Consider the following 18,919-nt stretch of genomic DNA (forward strand, 5'->3'; position numbering starts at 1 on the left):
CTGCAGCGAAGGAGGAGGTGCTCCGCTGGGCCTCCACGGCGGCCACGGCCCCGAGCTTCCCCTTGGTCGCCATAGCCGGATCTACAGCGGCGAGTGGTGGGGCCGAGCAGGGGACCTCCACCAGCGGGGAGGACGAGCAGGGGAACACCACCGGCGGGGAGGAGCAGCTGAGTACCGGGGGGAGGAGCAGCAGAGCAGACAAACAGCCTGTTCGCTTGTTGGTTTCAGCCAGCCCAAACCAGCCAGCCAACAGTGTTTTTCTCTCACAATAAACCAGCACCAGCCAGCCCAAACCAGCCCAGAAACCAACCAGCGAACAGGCCGAAAGGTGACAGGAGTCCTGGCCAGGCCACAGTAGTACAGATGGCCAGTGCTAGCCAGGCTCTAGCCCACTTCCAAGTAACCAAACGTGTCAAAATTGGTTAGGGGTTGGCCACCAAACCTAACACACCCAAGTAGCTACCGTCTGTTCCTTTCTCGAGCCGGAGTGAAGGCAAGCAGCAGCGCGTCCAACACGGTTTCATCGCCTGCTGTCGCAGCGAAATGGCCCAACAAACGCAGGCACGCATCAGATCAAAAGATTCATCGAGTCATCGAGAACTCGTTTAAGGGCCCAGCAGGATCATAATTATACTGGACCGGGCTTTAGGCGGGCTGTAGGTAAGCCTTCTCCCCTGCCTGTCACCGCCACGAAGCCGAAAAGCCGACCAATTCCATCGATTCTCCCCCGACCCCGTCACCGCCGCCGCCCCGCCTTGCGCCGCGCAGGGTTTAGGGTTCAGTTTCAGTAGCGGCGGCACCAGCTTTTCTCCTCAAGAGAGCCGCGGCCACCGCTAAGGAGACGAGCTATCGGCGATGTCGTCTATCGCATCGCAGCTGAAGGCCATCAAGTCGGCGCTCGGCGCCGCGCCGGAGCCGGCCCGGCGGCCCGTCACCCGGCCGTCTGTGCTCTTCGACGCAAAGGAGGCCGCCGACATCGACCTCCGTGCCATCCTGCCCATCGCCCTCTCTGGTGCGTACCGCTAACCGCCGACCTGATTGGTTCTAGCATGCTGATGCTTCTAGAGTAGCCAGTATTTCATGGAGGAAAACTTGGTGGCATTTTCCGCTAATCCGAGCGTTCTAGAATTTTGTTTGGTTCTTATTTGAGCTCCCATATAATACTCCAATCAGCTTTCTCCGAATTCCCTTTGGAGTTTAGCTGCTACTTGCAGGTTCATCCCATCCGAGTACAGAGTACGCCTAGTTGTTTATGCTTGTGCAGTTATTCATGTGATTTTCTGAAACTTTACTAATATCTCAAAATGAACGAAGTTCTGAAAAACAAAACCGATTTAGTTTTGCATATGAGGTGCTTCATCAATCAAAGAGCTTCTATTCCTCTACAGTATCTGAATCAAATTGCTTTTCAGGGTTGGAGCACCTTACCAGCATAGACGAGAGGTTTGCAAGATACAGCAACACTCTGTTCAGGGAGACTAGCCTTGAGGTGAACCGCGAACAGATGACTCCCAAGGAGAACGACAAACTCAACAAGTCCATCTCCACCTACCTTCGCCTTCTAGCTGGCTATTTGCATCTTCCCTCTGCCCTCAAGACCCTCGAATACCTTATCCGCCGATACCTGTACGAACCTAGCTCAGCTACTTTTGACGATGGCTCCTACGAGCTCTAGCTTATTGTCTTGTTTCTGGTGGAAACCTTCATGTAGGGTGCATGTATACAATTCAGATGAGTTGCTGCTGAGCGCACTGCCATACCATGATACACATGTGTTTGTCCGGATCGTGCAGTTGGTCAACGTAGGGTGAGTGTGGCTCTGGTCTGGATTGATGCTTATTTTCTCCATTGGTCTTCAATATTAACTTGTGCTCGATGATGTGTTTTCAGGAATAGTAAGTGGACATTTCTTGGTGGCGTCAAGTCCTCAGGTGCGCCACCACCCAGGAGTGTTCTAGTGCAGCAGTGCATCCGTGATAAGGCTGTGCTGGAGACCATCTGCAGCTATGTAAGGCCGAAATTAATAACCCTTTTAATGGTTGGATTCTGTCATGATTTTGGATCTTATTTGTTGATAATTCATTTTACTTCCAGGTTACACCAACAAAGGAATTCAGTCACTCAAGGACGGTTGTCTGCTTTTGCACTGCTGTGATTGTTGAGTGCTTGGGTGCTGTCCCTAAGCTTGACACAGATGTAGTGCAGAGGGTGTTGGGATTTGTGTTTGACTCTCTTAATCCTGCAGTGACGCGAGACCAGGAATACAAGGTTACCTCAAATGATTTGTAACTTTTTTGGCCCCTTTTCAATGATTGAATTCGTAACCTTATATTTTCTTTTTCTTTCCCTTTTAATTTGCAACCCTCAACTGGATAGTGTGTGTACACTACTTCGTATCCCTCGTTATGAACCTTTTATTGTGCTATCTGGATTTACTTACCGTAAAGAACTATTGACATCCTGCTTTCTGAGCATAGTTATAACTATAGTTATGTTGGATCTTTATGACCAGGCTGGCGCTCTTATGATTGTTGGGGTACTTGGAACCCGGGCGACTCTAGCGCCTAAACTTGTCCAAAATTTGATTTTCTTTGTTGCAAGGACTGCGCAACATGATGCATCTGAGTCAGTTGACTTGCCATGGCTTCGTGTCTCGGTGATGGCTCTTATAAGTCTTGTTCAGGTTTGGATTCAACTTCTTGTCATACATATCCTTAGAAAGTTCTGGCTTGCTATGTAAATATATTGAACTCAATATAGGTGATGCTGAGCTAGAAGTATTGATAAATGTCTGCTAATTTTACAGTCCCAATCTGTCCATGATTTCCCTAAGAAGCCATTGATGATTTTGAAAGACATCAGGTTTACTGTTGTTTTCCCAGCATATACATTATATATTTGCTCTGTTTCTGTTTCTCCTTCTGGTGTTGAAGTGTTGAATTCCTATGGTAAACTTTTTTCAGGGATTTTTCTGGTATACTTTCTGTATTATCCAGTGAATACAACATCGAGAGATTCATTAGGCTTTATGTTGAATCATTAATTGACTACAGGTGATTTTTTGCTTATCTGATGTGATTATATTTGCATATTTCTCCCTGGCTTTGTATGAATGTTTATAACTCTTAACATGTGAACAGTATTTCCGATGGTTCCTGCCACACACACCTGATTGAAACTATTGAGACTCTGCCGGTGAAGAATTTCATTGAAAGTATTGTGTGCAAGGTTCTTAGAAACTGTATCAAGGTATCTCAGGCCACAGGAAACCCAGATATCAATCACACAGGTAGCTGGAACAGCTGCTTCAATTCCATTTTAAACTTACCAAATAATTTTCTTTTCTTTTTTGTGCATACGTTTATTTTAAGCATATCGTGGTTTTCTGTACTGTATGTACTATGTAGTATTTCATATATATTGTTCATCTATTTTCCAGAATTATGGGCTAAGAAAAATTTTAGCGCACTTGAAAGAAAATATCCCCTGGAGCTGCGTGATGCTATTCGTAAATTTCTTGAGGTACCAGATGACACACTTTCCACTTATGGAACTTGTCAGTTCTTATTGCCGTTGTTTGACCCTTCTTTCTCCCTGTTCTCAGAACTCTGAAATTAATTCATCGGGAGGGGATTCTATTTCTGAGGTTTTCGGCATAGTGTTTGATGAAAGCAAGAACTTGCCAACTGAAATATCCGACTCGAACATTTGGTTCAGTCTGGATCATCCAAAGGTACATATATGATATGAAACTTGGTGTAGAATTTTACTTTCCGTGGAAACTCTGGTGAATTTTATCCTATCTTAATGCCTCTAGAATGATTTCTTGCCCTTCAAATCATACTTTGGATCGTGTGTTTTCTAGTCTTTGATGCAGTGCAATTTTATATATGATGCAGGCTGCGGTTCGTCAATCTGCTCTCTCAAAAGTTGCTACATCTGGCATCTTCAATAACAGTACTCTAAATCCACAGGTAACAAATTTTGCTCTCTCGAAATGTTTGCTTTTATATGTTCATTGTTTTATTGAAGCTTTCCTCAGATGATGATCTACTGGCTTATGTTTCTAATTCTGAGTTCGTGCAGAAGTTTATCAATATGCAAGATGCTATATTATGCAGTCTGTATGACGATGATCTAAGTGTTGTCCAAGCTGCTTTATCCATAGAAGGACTAGCTGTTGTTGCCAATCCTGATAGCCTGTTAAAAGCATATGATGGCGTGCTCACCAAATGCATCAAAATCATTAACAAAGGTGGGTATTCTTCAATGTCTGCTTGTTTTTTGGCCCAATTGAATGAGTTTTTTTTTTTTTTTAAATTCTAGGGAAGAGGTCTGCAGAATTATTTATATTGCCTTCTACCTTTTTCTATCCATTTACATGAGATCTATAGCTAGTTTATAGTGCACTTTAAATATAAAAGCACAGATAAAAACTAATTTATTCATGAAGGTTTTTAAATAATAGAGATCAGCATTGACAGAAAGTGCATCCATTGATGTCTTCTAGCCTGGACCACCAAGCCAGATGTTTTATGCCACTTCTTTTGCTGTATATTCATTGTAGCTAAGGTTCATTAGGTTGTACATTGGTTTAATATTTCTATGTTTGCCCTTGTTCGGAACCCTTATCTGTGATTTGATCTGAAATGTTCTATGGTACGGACGTATGGTGATATAGCACATTGGAAAGTATTTTTTTAATCACGGCTATATGAATTTTGTTTATGATTCTCCAGGTGGTTCAAAAGCATCAAAAGCTTCTGATGTTGCTGTTTCTTGCTTGGAAAAGCTGGTAACGGAATACCAATCGCATCATATGGAACATGCCAAGGATATAGCTACATTAGTGTTTCGTCTCCTTATTGTTCACCCAAAGGTTACCTAGTTATCTTCCATTATTCTATCTACCCTTTTGTACTGTCATGTGTTGATTCTAACTTTCAGTGTTGAAATGGAACACAGACCATTAGGGTGAACTTAAAGGCCTTGGAGCTAGCTAAGAAAATACAATGGGAGTTCTACACAAGTAGTTCTCTTGTATATGATGGGGTCAATTTTGATAAAATGAAGGTGAGGTTTCTTACTGGCCAGACTAATTGTGCCTCTTGCTATGCTGTGTTGATCTTTAGTGTAAGCCTATCATCCCCCTCCCCAGCATTTGTGCATGATTGCTCTTATTCTTAATGCCCATATCTTGAACCCTTAGAAATTTGAGGCTGTGCTTTTTATGATTGAAATGTCTATTTTCTTGATGTTTCGATCTATATGATCATATTTTGTTCTGTTTGTTTGTATGTAATTCTTCTACCCATTATGTTGTTACAGAACATGAGTGCAGACTCCATTGCTTCTATTAACATGAAGAACATCAATGCTTTTGCTGAGACTTTCCTAGCTGACCCAAATAAGCATGTGGAGTGGTTGGCTAACTCTGGAAGTGGAAGTAGATTTTCTAAAACTTTGTTTCTACTCATAGTATTGCAATCACTTGTTTCCACAGAAGGTATGCCCATCTTTGCTGTTCACTTTGCTATACCATTCTGGTAGAACTTATGATGGTTGCAATAACAATTCTGTTCTAATTACTCCCTCCGTTCCTTAATATAAGCCATATAGTTTTTAGCACCAATATTAACGCACGGCTTAGGGAAGGATGTGAGACCGAGGAAAAAAAGGAAAATCAGGCCATCTTCTCGCTCCTAATCAGATTGCTTCCTAAATCTAAGAGATTAGTTGGGGCATGTGCTATGTACGGTGGGAAAGTTTCCAAACTAATCGGCGTGGGAGCTGATACGTACCTATATTTTGGAATTTTCTTTAGAAATCTATATGGCTTATATTAAGGAACGGAGGGAGTATTATTTATTATCATGTGCTACTGAGAGTGCTGTTATTTACTCCATGAAATCCTTATTAATTGTCAATTCTTTCTCTTGGTATAGCACCTGTCATCTAATAGTTCCTACCTCCCTTGCGCATGCATACTAAAAAAAATATCTCTTGAATGATATATAAATGCTGTATATAACAGACTCCTGTGATCCTGATATGTTGGCTTCTTTGAAAGACAACCATATAGGCTGATATTTACTTGTTCCTTTTCAGTTTTGGACGAGCAGGTGAATCTTTGTCATGCTTGTTTGCCAGTCCTGAAGGATGAATGGCATAACATACAGCCCGAAGATAGTGGTGTTGGTAATGAGGTATATTCTTTACTTTACCATTCAATGTTGAATGATATGCCAATATTGTATGGCCATAAACCTTTCTTTCTTTCTTTTTTTCTTTTTTTTTTGCTTTGCAGATCAGCATTGACAACATTGAGATGTGCAGTTTAGAATTGGTGAAGCATTTTTTCAACAGAGACACAGAGGCATTGAATGTTAGAATCCTTGTCTGTATATTTTGGGGTATCCTAAAGGTGCAGTCCTCCTGTTTTAAGCAGAATCCCGTGGTATGTAACTGTCAAGCAATAGCAGCTTCACCTATTCTTCTCACTTCCCTTCCGAGAATATGTCATGATGTTTGCTATATTTCTGTTATATATATCCAGGTTGGCGGTGGTGAAAACACAATGCTGGATGATTTGTTTCTCTTCTTCCTTGTATCACCTGCCAAAAATATCTTCCAGAAGCACCTACAGTATCTTGTTGTTAATTGCATTGGAGCACCTTTTCAATTTATTTCGAAGTACTTTCTGGATGAAGGTTTGCTACATTGTTCTCCCCCTTAAGCAAAGCTTATTCTGTTACTCTACCAGACTAAGCATGTTGTAGATGGGTATTTTTCATTCTTAGTGTTGTGCTTTTGTCTAAACTTGATATTTTATACCTTGACTTTGTTTTTAGGGGCTTAGTTTTCTATTGTTTTGCAGTCAACCAACCCTATAATATGTTCTTAATAATTGTTCTATCAGGCTGTGATTTCTCCTTTTTGGGCAATTATTAGTGACGGCCCATGGTTTCCAGTGTTCCACATCCCAACAGCAAATAGTGTGTTTAGTTTTTCAAAAGATAACAATAAGATATTGCAATTATTGTATGGATTGTCAGTATCCATTAAATATGATACCAAAAAAAGTGTAGGAGTCATATAGTTGTGGATTGGCTGGATCCTTAGCGAACTAGTCTCGGCTAACCCATAACCAGTTGAGGAATCTCTTTTTCACACTATTCCTGTTTTGATGCTTCTATTTCCTAGCTGATCTAGTGTTTCCAAAAATGGTCATATGACACCCAGTGTATAAAGGTAGCCTCACTAATCAATCAATAATATTTAGAAAGGGCTTTGCCCACTAATCCGGCATCAATCAGAACCTCAAGTTACTAGGGAGAACCCTGGCAACCTGAGGGTGATCAGGCCTTATCTTGCCGTCACTATTTCGTCTGCATACCGCATGTCCACATTGCATGTACTGGTTCTATTTGGTTTTATTTACTAGTGAAAAATTAAGGATTGAACTTCTGCAAGTGCAGACAATATTACTTAACGTGTAGTATGGACATAATTTTTTTTCCCTCGTTGTGTTTTTTTTAAGGGTGCTTGCAATGTAGACATGGGCTCAAGGGGACACCAGAATCATTCTATTCCTCTTGTTAAATGCCTGTGCTTTTGCAATGATTTTTTTTTACATTAATATCATATTACCCAGCACCCAGCGTGTTAAACTGTCACTCAGCCATGCTTCATGGGAGCTTACATTGCACATCTTTTACAGCGCTTGACCTACACAACACCCTTTTCTCTGCCTTTGATGACTGGCTGAGTTCCATAGTTGCAAGTGTTACACCTCCATAGCCATGCCTTGTCTTTCATTGTTGTAACCAAGTTCATTGGTGGCCGATTGCTTTTCTAATATTTTAGTGTATAATAACTCGTTATTCCTTAAGCAACTTGCCCATCCCTTTATATTCATCTTTTGTAAATTATTGATGATAATCCTGAAGTTTATGTAGATTTATCAGAAAGAGTTCAAGTGGAGAGTCTTCTTGTGCTTGCATCTATTTGTTCCAAGTGCGCTTCCTCTGAAAGTAATAGCTTGGATGAAAGCATCTGTATGCAGCTTCTACTAGGCTTTCCTTCCATTATTCCCCCACTCGCTCATGATAACAAGGTATGAATACACCCCCAATACTTTTTGTGTCTGGTAATCTGTGAGCTAGCTCCTTCTGTTGTCCTGCTTACAGCTCTTCTATCTAGATATTGAACATGTTTATTGTCTTATATGTTGTAGGATATAAGGTCATCTGCGATTAAGTGTATTGAGGGGTTATCTTTGGTTTGGCAGCGCTTGAGCACTTCAGTACCAAGAAATGGTCTGTTAGCCTTATCTTCATATTTATTTCCATGTGGACCAATTCGTTGTTGATATTTATTATCTGATCTAACATATACAGGAAACAACATCAAATTACCTCAATACTTGTCATCACCAACTTTTGGTAGTTTCCTTGACTTGTTGGTTAACCAAAAGACCATGATCTCCTCGGACGCAAAATTTCTTCCTGCATATATTTCATCTATGCTGAGCCCATGTAATGATATGCTGGTTCCCGAGAATCTCCATGAAAGGTTGTCCTGGTTTCATTCTTCTACAGATACACTTCTCTTGTGTACTCATTATTAATTGGGGTGTAACACTCTCTTTTGTTTCTCTTATCAGATTCGACCAGCATACAAAGGATACTATTCTTACTTTCATCTTGCGCTCTGCTTTGAAGCTCCCTCCTTATGGAAAGGTTGGTTGATCTGCAATCTCGAGTCAAATCACTAAGTCTAGCCTACTAACACACTCCCACACATTGTAATTCATTCACTTAACCCCAATCACTACCACAGAAGCAAATGCATATGCATGGGCACCTATTTTTTTTATGGTGATTGATATTTTGAAACATGTTGCAGTTTATGGTTCTGTCAGTCCTGAAAGGAGTAGGAAGCATCTTATTTCATGCAGAAGATGTGAAGTCTCTGTTCTTTGATCTTCTGGACCGTCGTGATCAGTATCAGAATCGACATAATTGCAATCAGATCCTATCCACCCATGAAATGCATACCTTATGCTTGCTTTTGGAGGTAAACATGTCATCATGATTTGTATATATATGTCCATGGATGATAGTATATATGTCGTCAAGTAGAATAGCCATTATGCATATTTACTGCCGCTGTGTTTTTTGTAGGTTTTGATCTCAACGCCAGATCATGCAAATATTGGTTTTAACATGTTCAAACCTCTGATGAAAGCTTTAAAGGTGAGCAAAACCTTCTGTTAACTACAGATATCAAAATTACCTTCTGGACTCAACTAACTGTATAGAACTTTAGGTTGATGCTCCGTCTCCAGGTGATCCTGTTGTTGTGATGCCATGTCTTACTGTCCTGCAGAATCTTCAACCAGGGTTCTTTGATAATTTAAAGACCGATACTAAGGTTCTTTTCTTGCATTATATCATCCCACATTACATTTTCTTTATTTTAGAACTGCTTGTTTGGTGCCATTTCAATTATCTGCACATCTTACACAGGAAAAAACTTGGAGTCCTTTTTTTTTACCGTCTAGGAATTTTTCTTGTTTATGCAACTAAATTGTTCTGCATACAGTAATTTGCCATTGCATAATTTACTGAACAAAAGCAGCATATAATATATTTTTGGCAATGCTAAAGGTTATATTTGTAGCAAGTGATATTGCTTGTCTTGCGTATCCATTTATGTTAACCCAATAAAAAAATTGTTGGATGTGCAATTGTGCATCATGTCTTAGTATATCACAATGTCATTTTTATATGACTGGTGTACCATGAGCCTATGAAATTTGAGTGCAATTATGCTAATGGGTAATCGTCACTTTTCCTGAATTTCTTTTGAATTTGCCACCATTCCTAGTTTTTTGTGTTCTTTACTGTATAACTAGCTAGGTCTCACTTTTGGACATAATTTGATCTTAAATGTTATAATTTCTGACATGTATGTGATCATAAATGAGGTTACTTTGGCATATGTTTGTACCTGTCGAGATTACCATTTCTGCCTGATATATGATTTTTTTTTTGTTTGGAAACTAGTAGATCAGGTTAGGTAAACATGAACCTTTTAACTATGCTTATTTAGGTAACATGCTTTTGCAGGAAAAAGTTGTTGGACGCCTTATTTCCTTGGTTCGAACTGAGAGTTTCAAAGTTCGAAATGCCGCACGGGATGCTTTACTGCGTATTAATGTTTGTATCTATACCCTTTTCTTTATTTTTACATTTTCCAGAAGACCAATACATCTGTTCTGTTGCTTAAGTTTTTCTTTTGTGTCCTGGAATTTATTATCCCTGTATTTGATGTTTACTGTTATATACCCTTTTTACATTTTTGCTTGCGGCAGGTTCATTCTTCCACTTTGGTCAAGTTTATTGAATTAATTTTAGCACTTGATGGCGCAAGAAGACATTCAAAAAAGATAAAGAGAAATGAAGATCGGAATCTTGACGTGTTTTGCAGTTTTGAGGAGATATTTGGAGAAAACTCTGTAGCTTCTATTCTTGTTTCTCTTCTAGATATCTTGTTTATTAAGAAAGATGTGAAGCAAAGGTCTGGAACTACATAACTATTTTTGTGTAGTACCCTATGTTGTCTACGACTGACATGTCACCCTCATGCAGGTCGTGTTTATTGCAACCTCTTTTCCAGATTCTATCGAAGCTCCTTTCTGATCAATGGGTCTCAGTAATTGTTAGTCAGTATAACAACCAACAAGATACCTCATCTGAAATCCCTGATTTATCCAGTTTTGTAAAAGAAGTTCAACACTTGACACTGCTGGCCCTCAAAGATATTACAGATACACTACAATCGGGTCACCATGTACTTGCTTTTGTTATTTTCATTTGATCACTCCAGTTGTTCTTTTGAGGTTCCTTTATTTGTTTGGATTTATGGATTACATATCTTCCTGCAGGATGCAATGTTCAGCAGCTCCAATGTAGGTCTTCTTATTGATTGTGTACGGTCCATCAGCGATGTAGGAACTCGGAATCATGGCTTTTCCTTGATAGCTTCTTTGGGAAAGGCTTGCCCACAACTGGTGTCAGAAAATATTGTTGATTTGTTTGTCGCTATTGGGGATGCTATTAAACAGGTCTGTTTAAATTTTCTGGGGGCACATATGATCTTTCTGCAGTCCATTATTGACAGACCTTCATTTCAGAATGGAGTTTCTTTTTAAATTCTTTCTTGTTCTAGGAGACTTCTTTCTGTGTGTTGATTTATACTACCACAATCATAATCTTTGCCAATGTTTACTTTGATTTTGAAATAGATCCACTTTTAATGTATTTTCTCATTTGTTTGTGAAAGTAATGCTACACAGATCCTTTTGGTTTCCTAGTAACACCTTTTTTTTCCCCTTCTGTCTGATATTTGCAGGATGACAGCCACTCACAACGTGTTTTGGAGGATTTATTATCTGTCTTAGTCCCATGTTGGTTGTCAAGGACCACAAGTATAGAAAAGCTTCTTCAGGTTCTCTATAGTTTTCCTTGAAGTTCCTTTCTGTTTTTCATTTTCTTGAACAGCAATGCATTAAAAGGTTGTGCACTGTTGCTGTTGCAGATATTCATTAAAGCTTTAGCAGATGTGCCTGAACATAGGCGATTGACGCTCATGGTTTACCTCTTAAGGTAGTTTTCTATCCCTAGTTCATTAACATTCTCTTATTTCTTGCTCACTCTATCCCAAAAAGAATTGCATTCTAGTTTTATCCTCAGTTAAACTATCTTAGGTTTGACTAAGTTTATACAAAGAATACCAATATTCATATTACTAAGTGTCATTAGATTCATCATGAAATGTAGTTTCATGCTGTACTTATTTGGTGTCATAAATGTTAATAATCTTCTATATAAACTTGGTCAAACATAAAATAGTTTTGACATAAGACAAACTGACAAAGCTAAAGTGTGATTCTTTTTGGGACGGAGGTAGCATATGGCTAACTGGCTAAATTTATTATACTATTTTCAGGACCTTGGGGAAGGAAAATAGTTTGAGTACTGTGATCATGCATCTATTACACTCGTTGGTTGAGCGGATTTCGCACTCTTTTTCTGAACATCATGGGAGCGATTATAGATTGGCTATGTCACAGGAGTGGGAGTATGGATTGGCAGTAATGTGACCGACCAATTTTCCTATAAATTATGGTTTCCTTGTTTGAGTAAGCTACTAAAAGACATCAGGGTCCATGAGAAGCAAGATCTACATCTTATGCTACATTTGGCAATGAGGCTTATTCTATTTAAGTTACAAGATACAGAATTGATTTTTGAACTTGAATCTGAGGAAGCTGCTAATTTTATCCAGGTAGCTCATTTGGTTTAACTGTTGCTCTATTAGCGTTTTTCTCTATGCTATGTTCTGTTTTGCTCTGAGTCTAATTAGTATTTTTTTGTCATTCATTTACTGGCAAGTTAACAGTGAACTCCAGAAATTGTTTAGTCTTTATTTTTATGTGCCGTCTTCTTTTGCTCTTGTAGGTTCTCTTGGGGCACTTATGGAGGAAGTTGTCTTGTGTGGTGTGTTTGCCAGAGATAAAACAAGAGATGTTTCTAGTGACATTACTAAAGAAGTCAGAGATTTTACAAATACAATACTCAAAACTATTACAGGATGGATGAGTGCTTCAACATATTTGACAGGAATTACTCGGCTGTTGGATCATTCAGATAGTCATGTGAAAAGAAAGGTACTTGCTGGTTAGCAGATTTTTTGTTCTATTGTTATGTTGTAATTTTCACTAATTGATTTCCTTGGAAGCTACCTTTTTTCCAATGTGATCGCAATTGATTTGTACTTCTCTACAGACACTTGGGATGTTGTCTGAAACGGCCAGAGGAAACAGTTTGGTCCAGAAAAATCAAACGAAAGCACGAAAAACTTAAACATATATCTGGTACTACTGCTATCAAAGTAGACAAGAGCTCTGGTCCTTATTTCAGCAAATTGTGCTTAAAGATTCTGGAGTTGATTTACAGAGATGGTGATTCGGACACTAAAGTGAAAATTGCTGCTATTTCTTCGCTTGAAACACTAGCAAAAGAATATCCCTCTGATAATCCTGTTTATAGGCAACTGCCTTGCAACAATCATTGATCAAATTGGCTCTGATGAGGCAGCTGTGTCTTCTGCTTTAATTCATACTGTGGGCTCTCTGATAAATGTGATTGGATCAAAAGCATTACCACAACTCCCATTAATCAATGAAAAATATAATGCTAATATCACATCAAATTTCATGTTGCCCTAGTGGAAAATTATGTTCATGGTTCTACTAGAACTGCCGCTGAACTTTCTAATCAAGACATAGCTGTGCTGCTGTCAGCACTGACAACAATTGAGGTGATTGTGGAAAAGCTGGGTGAATTTGTTAATCCATATCTGAAGGAAATACTTGATCTGGTAGTACTGCATCCTGAATGTAGCACTCAAATGCATCCCAAATTAGATGCAAAAGCAAGCACGTGTTCGAGAGTTACTGACTGTAAAAGTTCCAGTATGTTCCATCTAAATTTATTCAGTTCTTTTCTTTTGTCATATGATGAAACATAAATGTGCCTATTTTTCCTTGGATCTCATCAAGTTATTGGCTGCAGGTCCGGCTTATCCTCTCACCTTTACTTAATCTGTACTCCCTTGCTGCAAATTGTGGAGATGCAAGTCTTTCGTTGGCATTCAATATGATTGCTAGTCTAGTTGGTACAATGGACCGGCTGGCTGTAGGAACTTACCATTCGAAAATATATGAACATTGTTTAGCAGCTCTTGATCTCCGTCGCGAACACCCTGACTCTTTGAAGAATATAAATATGGTGGAGCAAAGTATTATTCATGCCATAATCTCTCTCACCATGAAGCTTACAGAGGGCACTTTTAGGCCACTTTTTCTTCGCACTTTGGAATGGGCTGAGTCTGAAGTTGACGAGTCCTCATCAAAGAAAAGTTTGGGACCGTGCAATTGTTTTCTACAAATTGGTTAACAAACTTGCTGAAAAACACAGGTACCTTCATAACTGCATCAAATACTGTATCCTAAAGTTGATTTCACCTTTTCTTTAACTCAGTATTGACGCTATTGGTCTGTTTGTATTAAGCTCATCATTATTAACAACCCCAACTAAAGCATGCTTTGGTCAACTACCAGCTTCCATATATTTTCTGTCCCTTGATTATTTATTTTTCTGTGAAGGTCCCTGTTCACACCTTACTTCAAGTATCTACTTGAGGGATCTATACAGTATCTCTCTGAGATGATGCTTTGGCTGGTTCAAAGCAAAAAGAAGAAGAGAAGAAGACCAACTTGAAGATGTTCAAGTTGAACAGAAAGATAAATTATTGGGGTTAAAACTGTGGAATTTAAGAGCTCTAGTTTTGAAATCCTTACACAAATGTTTCCTCTATGATAATGACCAGAAGATCCTTGATTCCTCTAATTTCCAGGTTAGTTGGTTCATAGTACAAGTGTTTCCTTTTTTGTGTTGGCATGCTTTTGCAAGTCACAGAAAAAAAAAAGTGCATGGCTGTGACCTTTCATGTTCTGTTACCATTCTTTGTTCCTATGATATTAATACCATCTGCGGTCTGCCTTCAACCCATGCAGTTTTTCCCAGTGATATCTTTGTATTTTAATATATTTTTGGTGTTTGCAGGTTCTTTTGAAACCTATTGTCTCCCAGTTTTGTTGTGGAACCACCAGAATCTATTGAATCAATTCTTGATGCTCCATCAATTGAAGAAGTAGATGAAACTATAATTTTGTGCTTGGGCCAAATGGCAGTCACTGCACGGTCAGATGTTCTTTGGAAGCCTCTTAACCATGAGGTGGGAATCTCTTAATGTTTTCAGTTTTTTTTGCCAAATAACCATGTGCAAAACCGTGGTTTAGAAAAAAAGAGGTTAGGGTGGAGTATTTAAAACTCCAAAAAGACTACAGTTTCAGCAATCCATTGTATTCAAAACCATAAAGTTTGTTGCACCCACACACTTCATGGTACTCGAAAACCTAAGTATTTCACAAAACCATGGTATTTTTCTAAAACTCCAAAAAAAACTTTGTATCCAAACAGGGCCTTAGTGATATACCTGCACTAACTAAAGTAATTTCGTAGCTCACAGGATTTAGGTTACCCTAATAAAATAATAATATAAAGAAATAGTAAAGACTAAAGACTATGAACAAGAGTGTGTACAGGATTTATCGTTCACCTCCCTCAGTCTTACAATTTTCTCATAAAATTGCAGGTGCTGATGCAGACCAGGAGTGATAAAGTCGCCCCAAAATGCTGGGCCTGAAGGTTATCAGGTACATGGTCCAACATCTGAAGGAGGAGTACGTCGTTCTCGTACCAGAGACCATCCCGTTCCTGGGTGAATTGCTCGAGGATGTGGAGCTTCCTGTCAAGACACTGTCGCAGGAGATCTTGAAAGAGATGGAAACCCTCAGCGGCGAAAGCCTCCGGCAGTACCTGTGAGGCTGTGAGGCCTCAGCTCCTCGCAATAGTACCGTCTGGTTGATGAACTGTAGAACACCTGCTCATTTCCTGTAGAACAACAGCTCAACAGGTCACCGTATTTGTGTGATGCCTGGAAACTTAAATCACATGTGTCTTCATGCAAGACAAGTGCAATTAACCAAACCTTATCAATATCTATCTATATCTATACCTAATAATAAAGAGGCAAAAATTTTCTCCACCTTTTTTTTTTCGGGTCATCCCTTAACTAACTTTGTAAATGTGAAAAATCACCTATAGCCCTTTTCTTTAATAACTAGGAATCCCAAATCTACTTAGATCTCTCCGATTTGAGTGAATAGGAATCTTAATCTAAATAGAAAATATAATAATATGGATAATTAGGAATCTTAATCAATGAGATCTCTCTAACTCCGAGCAAACGGAATAGGAATCTTAATCCAAATATAAAAATATAAGAATAAAAATCTAAGAGCAACTTCAAGAGATTAGCCAAAAATAGATTTCAATATGCATGATTTAGTCATCTTCTAAAATAAAATCTCCTCAAGCCATGGTAAATTTCCTATTTCATAGTTAAAACTTGCCACGTCATCTACATTCGTTTTGAAACAAATCAACTAGATACCGGAGCCCCGTTGAAATCAGGCGAGATAGCTGATAGCAAGCGCCCCAGGCTTGCTTTTTCTAGGCAGAGGAAACGATGGGATAAGTATTTTGGAAACCCAGATAGCATATCTGTTGGAGACTATTTTATATCATAAATTATCTAAAATGGGCCTTAAAATAAAAAATAGCATCTCTCTTGGAGTTACTCAATAAAGAGGAAGAAGGAAGGTAGAATTTCTTTGGTTTCGTTTTTTTTTTCACTTTTTTCTTTCGTTTTAACGTGCTCCGAGTACGTACGTTCATTTGGATGCTTTTTACTTGGCTCTAAACATGTTATGATTTTTTTTTGTGGCTATTTTCTAGAGTATATTCTAATTTTTGTCATCACTATTTTATACTTGACTTCGAGTATGCTTAGATTTTTTTTTCTCAAGGATGTTTTTGACACTAGCTCGACTTTTCTGATTTTGTTTTCATTGTTTTCTCCACCTGGTTTTTTTGTGTTCTAATAAATAATAATAAGAGTAAAAAACAAACAATAATAAGGGATCAAAGCCATTTTAATCTTTGACTTTTTAAGAAATAAAGATTTTTATCACTAAGTTAATTTAATTTTTGACTCCAACTCATAACCCGTGTTAAAACTCACTATGTATTGGATCCCATTGCAAGCAGAAACATGTTTGCTAGTATATTTCCAAGTCGAAAGCACCCACATTATGTTCTTGGATGGGCTTCTATCTACTTATGTAGAAAGTATACTTTTTCGATACAACGCTTGCTGCTCCAAATGCTCTACGGCCTGTTCGCTTGGTCGTATTTGGCTGATAAACCATGGCTTATCAATCAACGAACAATATTTTTCTCACACCAAACCAGCCAACAGTACTTTCAGCTATGGCTTATAAGCCAAATCAGCCCAAACGAACATAGCGCTAATGCAATGTCGGCCGGCGGGCTCTTGCCAAGTCCGCGGTGGCGGTGGGGCCAGGTCGCCCGTGCCTGCGGCCCGTTGGCGGCCAGGGTGGCTGTGGCGGTGGCCTGTCAGACCTGCTTGTCCGTCTGTCAGACCTGCTCGTCCGCGCCTCCTCTTAATTTTTAACCATTAATTAAATCTTGTGAGATGGATGGCTCTCATTATTGGTAATGGTGATTTTGTGAGCTGGACCCGTGTGCTGCAGCCCGGGCCCTCCGCCCCTGCCCACAAGGCCACAGCGATGTGTCTTCGTCTCGGTCTTGGTCGCGCACTCACGCTCGTCGGTCGTCGCAGCTGCAGGGTGTGCAATGCAAAGCGTCTTCGTCTCGGTCTTGGTCACGCACTCACGCTATCGTCGGTCGTGAGTCGTCGCAGCTGCAGGGTGTGCAATGCAAAGCCACTTGTTCGCTTAGTGAACATATGCTGTTCAACCTTTCAAAAAAAATGCTGTTCAGACTCTGTGCAGTCTGTCTATCTGTCTATATCTATATATAAGGATAGTGAGGGAACGGTCAGACCATCACCAATAATTCACCGTAGAGAAAGAAACAAAGCTCTTAGCCCACGACATTGGCAATCAACATTCCAACATGTCGTCCACCTCCGGCCACCACCGCAAGCTACCACCACCACAGCTGCTACTAGTGTTTCTCGTTCACGTATTCCTCGGAATCCCTCTCCTATTCTCTTACCACCTATAGCAGCAACCAAACTTCCCTACCAGTTCGTTGCCGGCCGGACCAGGCGTCGGCGTTGCTCCGGCTGAAGAGTTCCTTCTCCACCGACGGCTTGGGTCCCTTTGATAGGGGGGACGTGCACTGCCCTTGCATCGTGGCGGGCTGGCACGGACTGCTGTGGCTGGGAGGGTATTCGCTGCGGCATGCCGATGGGCCGCGTGACCACCCTTGACCTGGGTGATGCGGGTTAGAGAGTGGCACCCTGCACCCTGCACTTTTGATCTAACCTCCCTCAGGCATCTGGACCTTTCCTGGAACAGCTTCAATGGCTCACAACTCCCTGCCGATGGGTTTGAACGACTCACTGACTTGTTCATCTCAACCTCTCTTCATGTGTTTTTGATGGCCAAATACCGCATGCAATAGGACAGCTCACCAAGTTGGTAACCCTAGACCTACTAAATGGATCTTTGTGATGAAAATGATAATTTTTGGTCCCTTGGTTCCTGGTCAGAATGGGAGCTGGTAGAGCCAAATATTGCATCATTAGTTGCCAATCTTAGTAATTTGAAAGAGCTTTATCTTGGCACAGTCGATTTGTCCGGCAATGGGGCATTGTGGTGCAGTACTTTCGCTAATTCCACTCCTCGACTTGAGATTCTTAGCTTACCAAGTTGCAATCTCTATGGTTCAATTTGTGAATCACTGTCCAGCATAACCCCGGTCACTGACATTAACTTACAGTATAATAGTTTACAAGGTCCAATTCCAAAGTCCTTCGCTGATCTACCTTCCCTTAGTGTTCTTAAACTTACCGACAACCATCTTGAAGGATGGTTCCCATCAAGGATCTTCCAAAACAAAAACTTAACAATTGTTGATATTACCTATAATTTCAAATTATCTGGATCATTGCCGCTGAATTTCTCATCAAATAGTATTTTGACGGATTTGCTTGTCAGTAGCACCAACTTCTCTGGTCCCATTCCGAGTTCCATAAGCAACCTTAAATCTTTGAACAACTTGGGTCTTGCAGCAGTAGACTTCTCCCACAAGCTTCCGTTCTCAATTGGTGAGCTAAGATCTTTAAGCTCATTGCAGGTATCTGGGGCTGGTGTAGTGGGAGGAATACCATC

At 40.0% G+C, this 18,919-nt stretch overlaps 1 protein-coding gene and 1 pseudogene across 1 annotated transcript; both read left to right on the forward strand.

The window, feature by feature from the left end:
* Positions 1-678: 678 nt before the first annotated feature.
* Positions 679-15,683, forward strand: LOC136461717 (uncharacterized protein At3g06530-like). Its single transcript, XM_066461021.1, is given in 50 exon segments — positions 679-1,012; positions 1,413-1,626; positions 1,712-1,807; positions 1,891-2,008; positions 2,095-2,268; positions 2,513-2,683; positions 2,807-2,862; positions 2,964-3,053; positions 3,141-3,289; positions 3,440-3,522; positions 3,605-3,733; positions 3,900-3,974; positions 4,087-4,255; positions 4,740-4,879; positions 4,966-5,073; positions 5,329-5,506; positions 6,109-6,206; positions 6,308-6,457; positions 6,557-6,710; positions 7,959-8,116; positions 8,237-8,318; positions 8,400-8,574; positions 8,666-8,741; positions 8,908-9,078; positions 9,186-9,257; positions 9,331-9,435; positions 10,134-10,223; positions 10,379-10,584; positions 10,656-10,857; positions 10,952-11,131; positions 11,419-11,514; positions 11,605-11,672; positions 12,016-12,158; positions 12,161-12,354; positions 12,527-12,736; positions 12,855-12,923; positions 12,925-13,116; positions 13,118-13,249; positions 13,251-13,301; positions 13,303-13,506; positions 13,508-13,543; positions 13,644-13,994; positions 13,996-14,048; positions 14,237-14,292; positions 14,295-14,342; positions 14,345-14,487; positions 14,697-14,723; positions 14,725-14,868; positions 15,289-15,313; positions 15,316-15,683. Coding segments are annotated over 50 exon segments (6,471 nt in total). The 5' UTR covers positions 679-855; the 3' UTR covers positions 15,519-15,683.
* A 1,998-nt stretch (positions 15,684-17,681) lies between these two features.
* Positions 17,682-18,917, forward strand: LOC136460247 (receptor-like protein 7; annotated as a pseudogene).
* Positions 18,918-18,919: the final 2 nt, after the last annotated feature.

Source organism: Miscanthus floridulus, chromosome 6 (genome assembly GCF_019320115.1).
Source record: "Miscanthus floridulus cultivar M001 chromosome 6, ASM1932011v1, whole genome shotgun sequence".
Lineage (NCBI taxonomy): Eukaryota > Viridiplantae > Streptophyta > Magnoliopsida > Poales > Poaceae > Miscanthus > Miscanthus floridulus.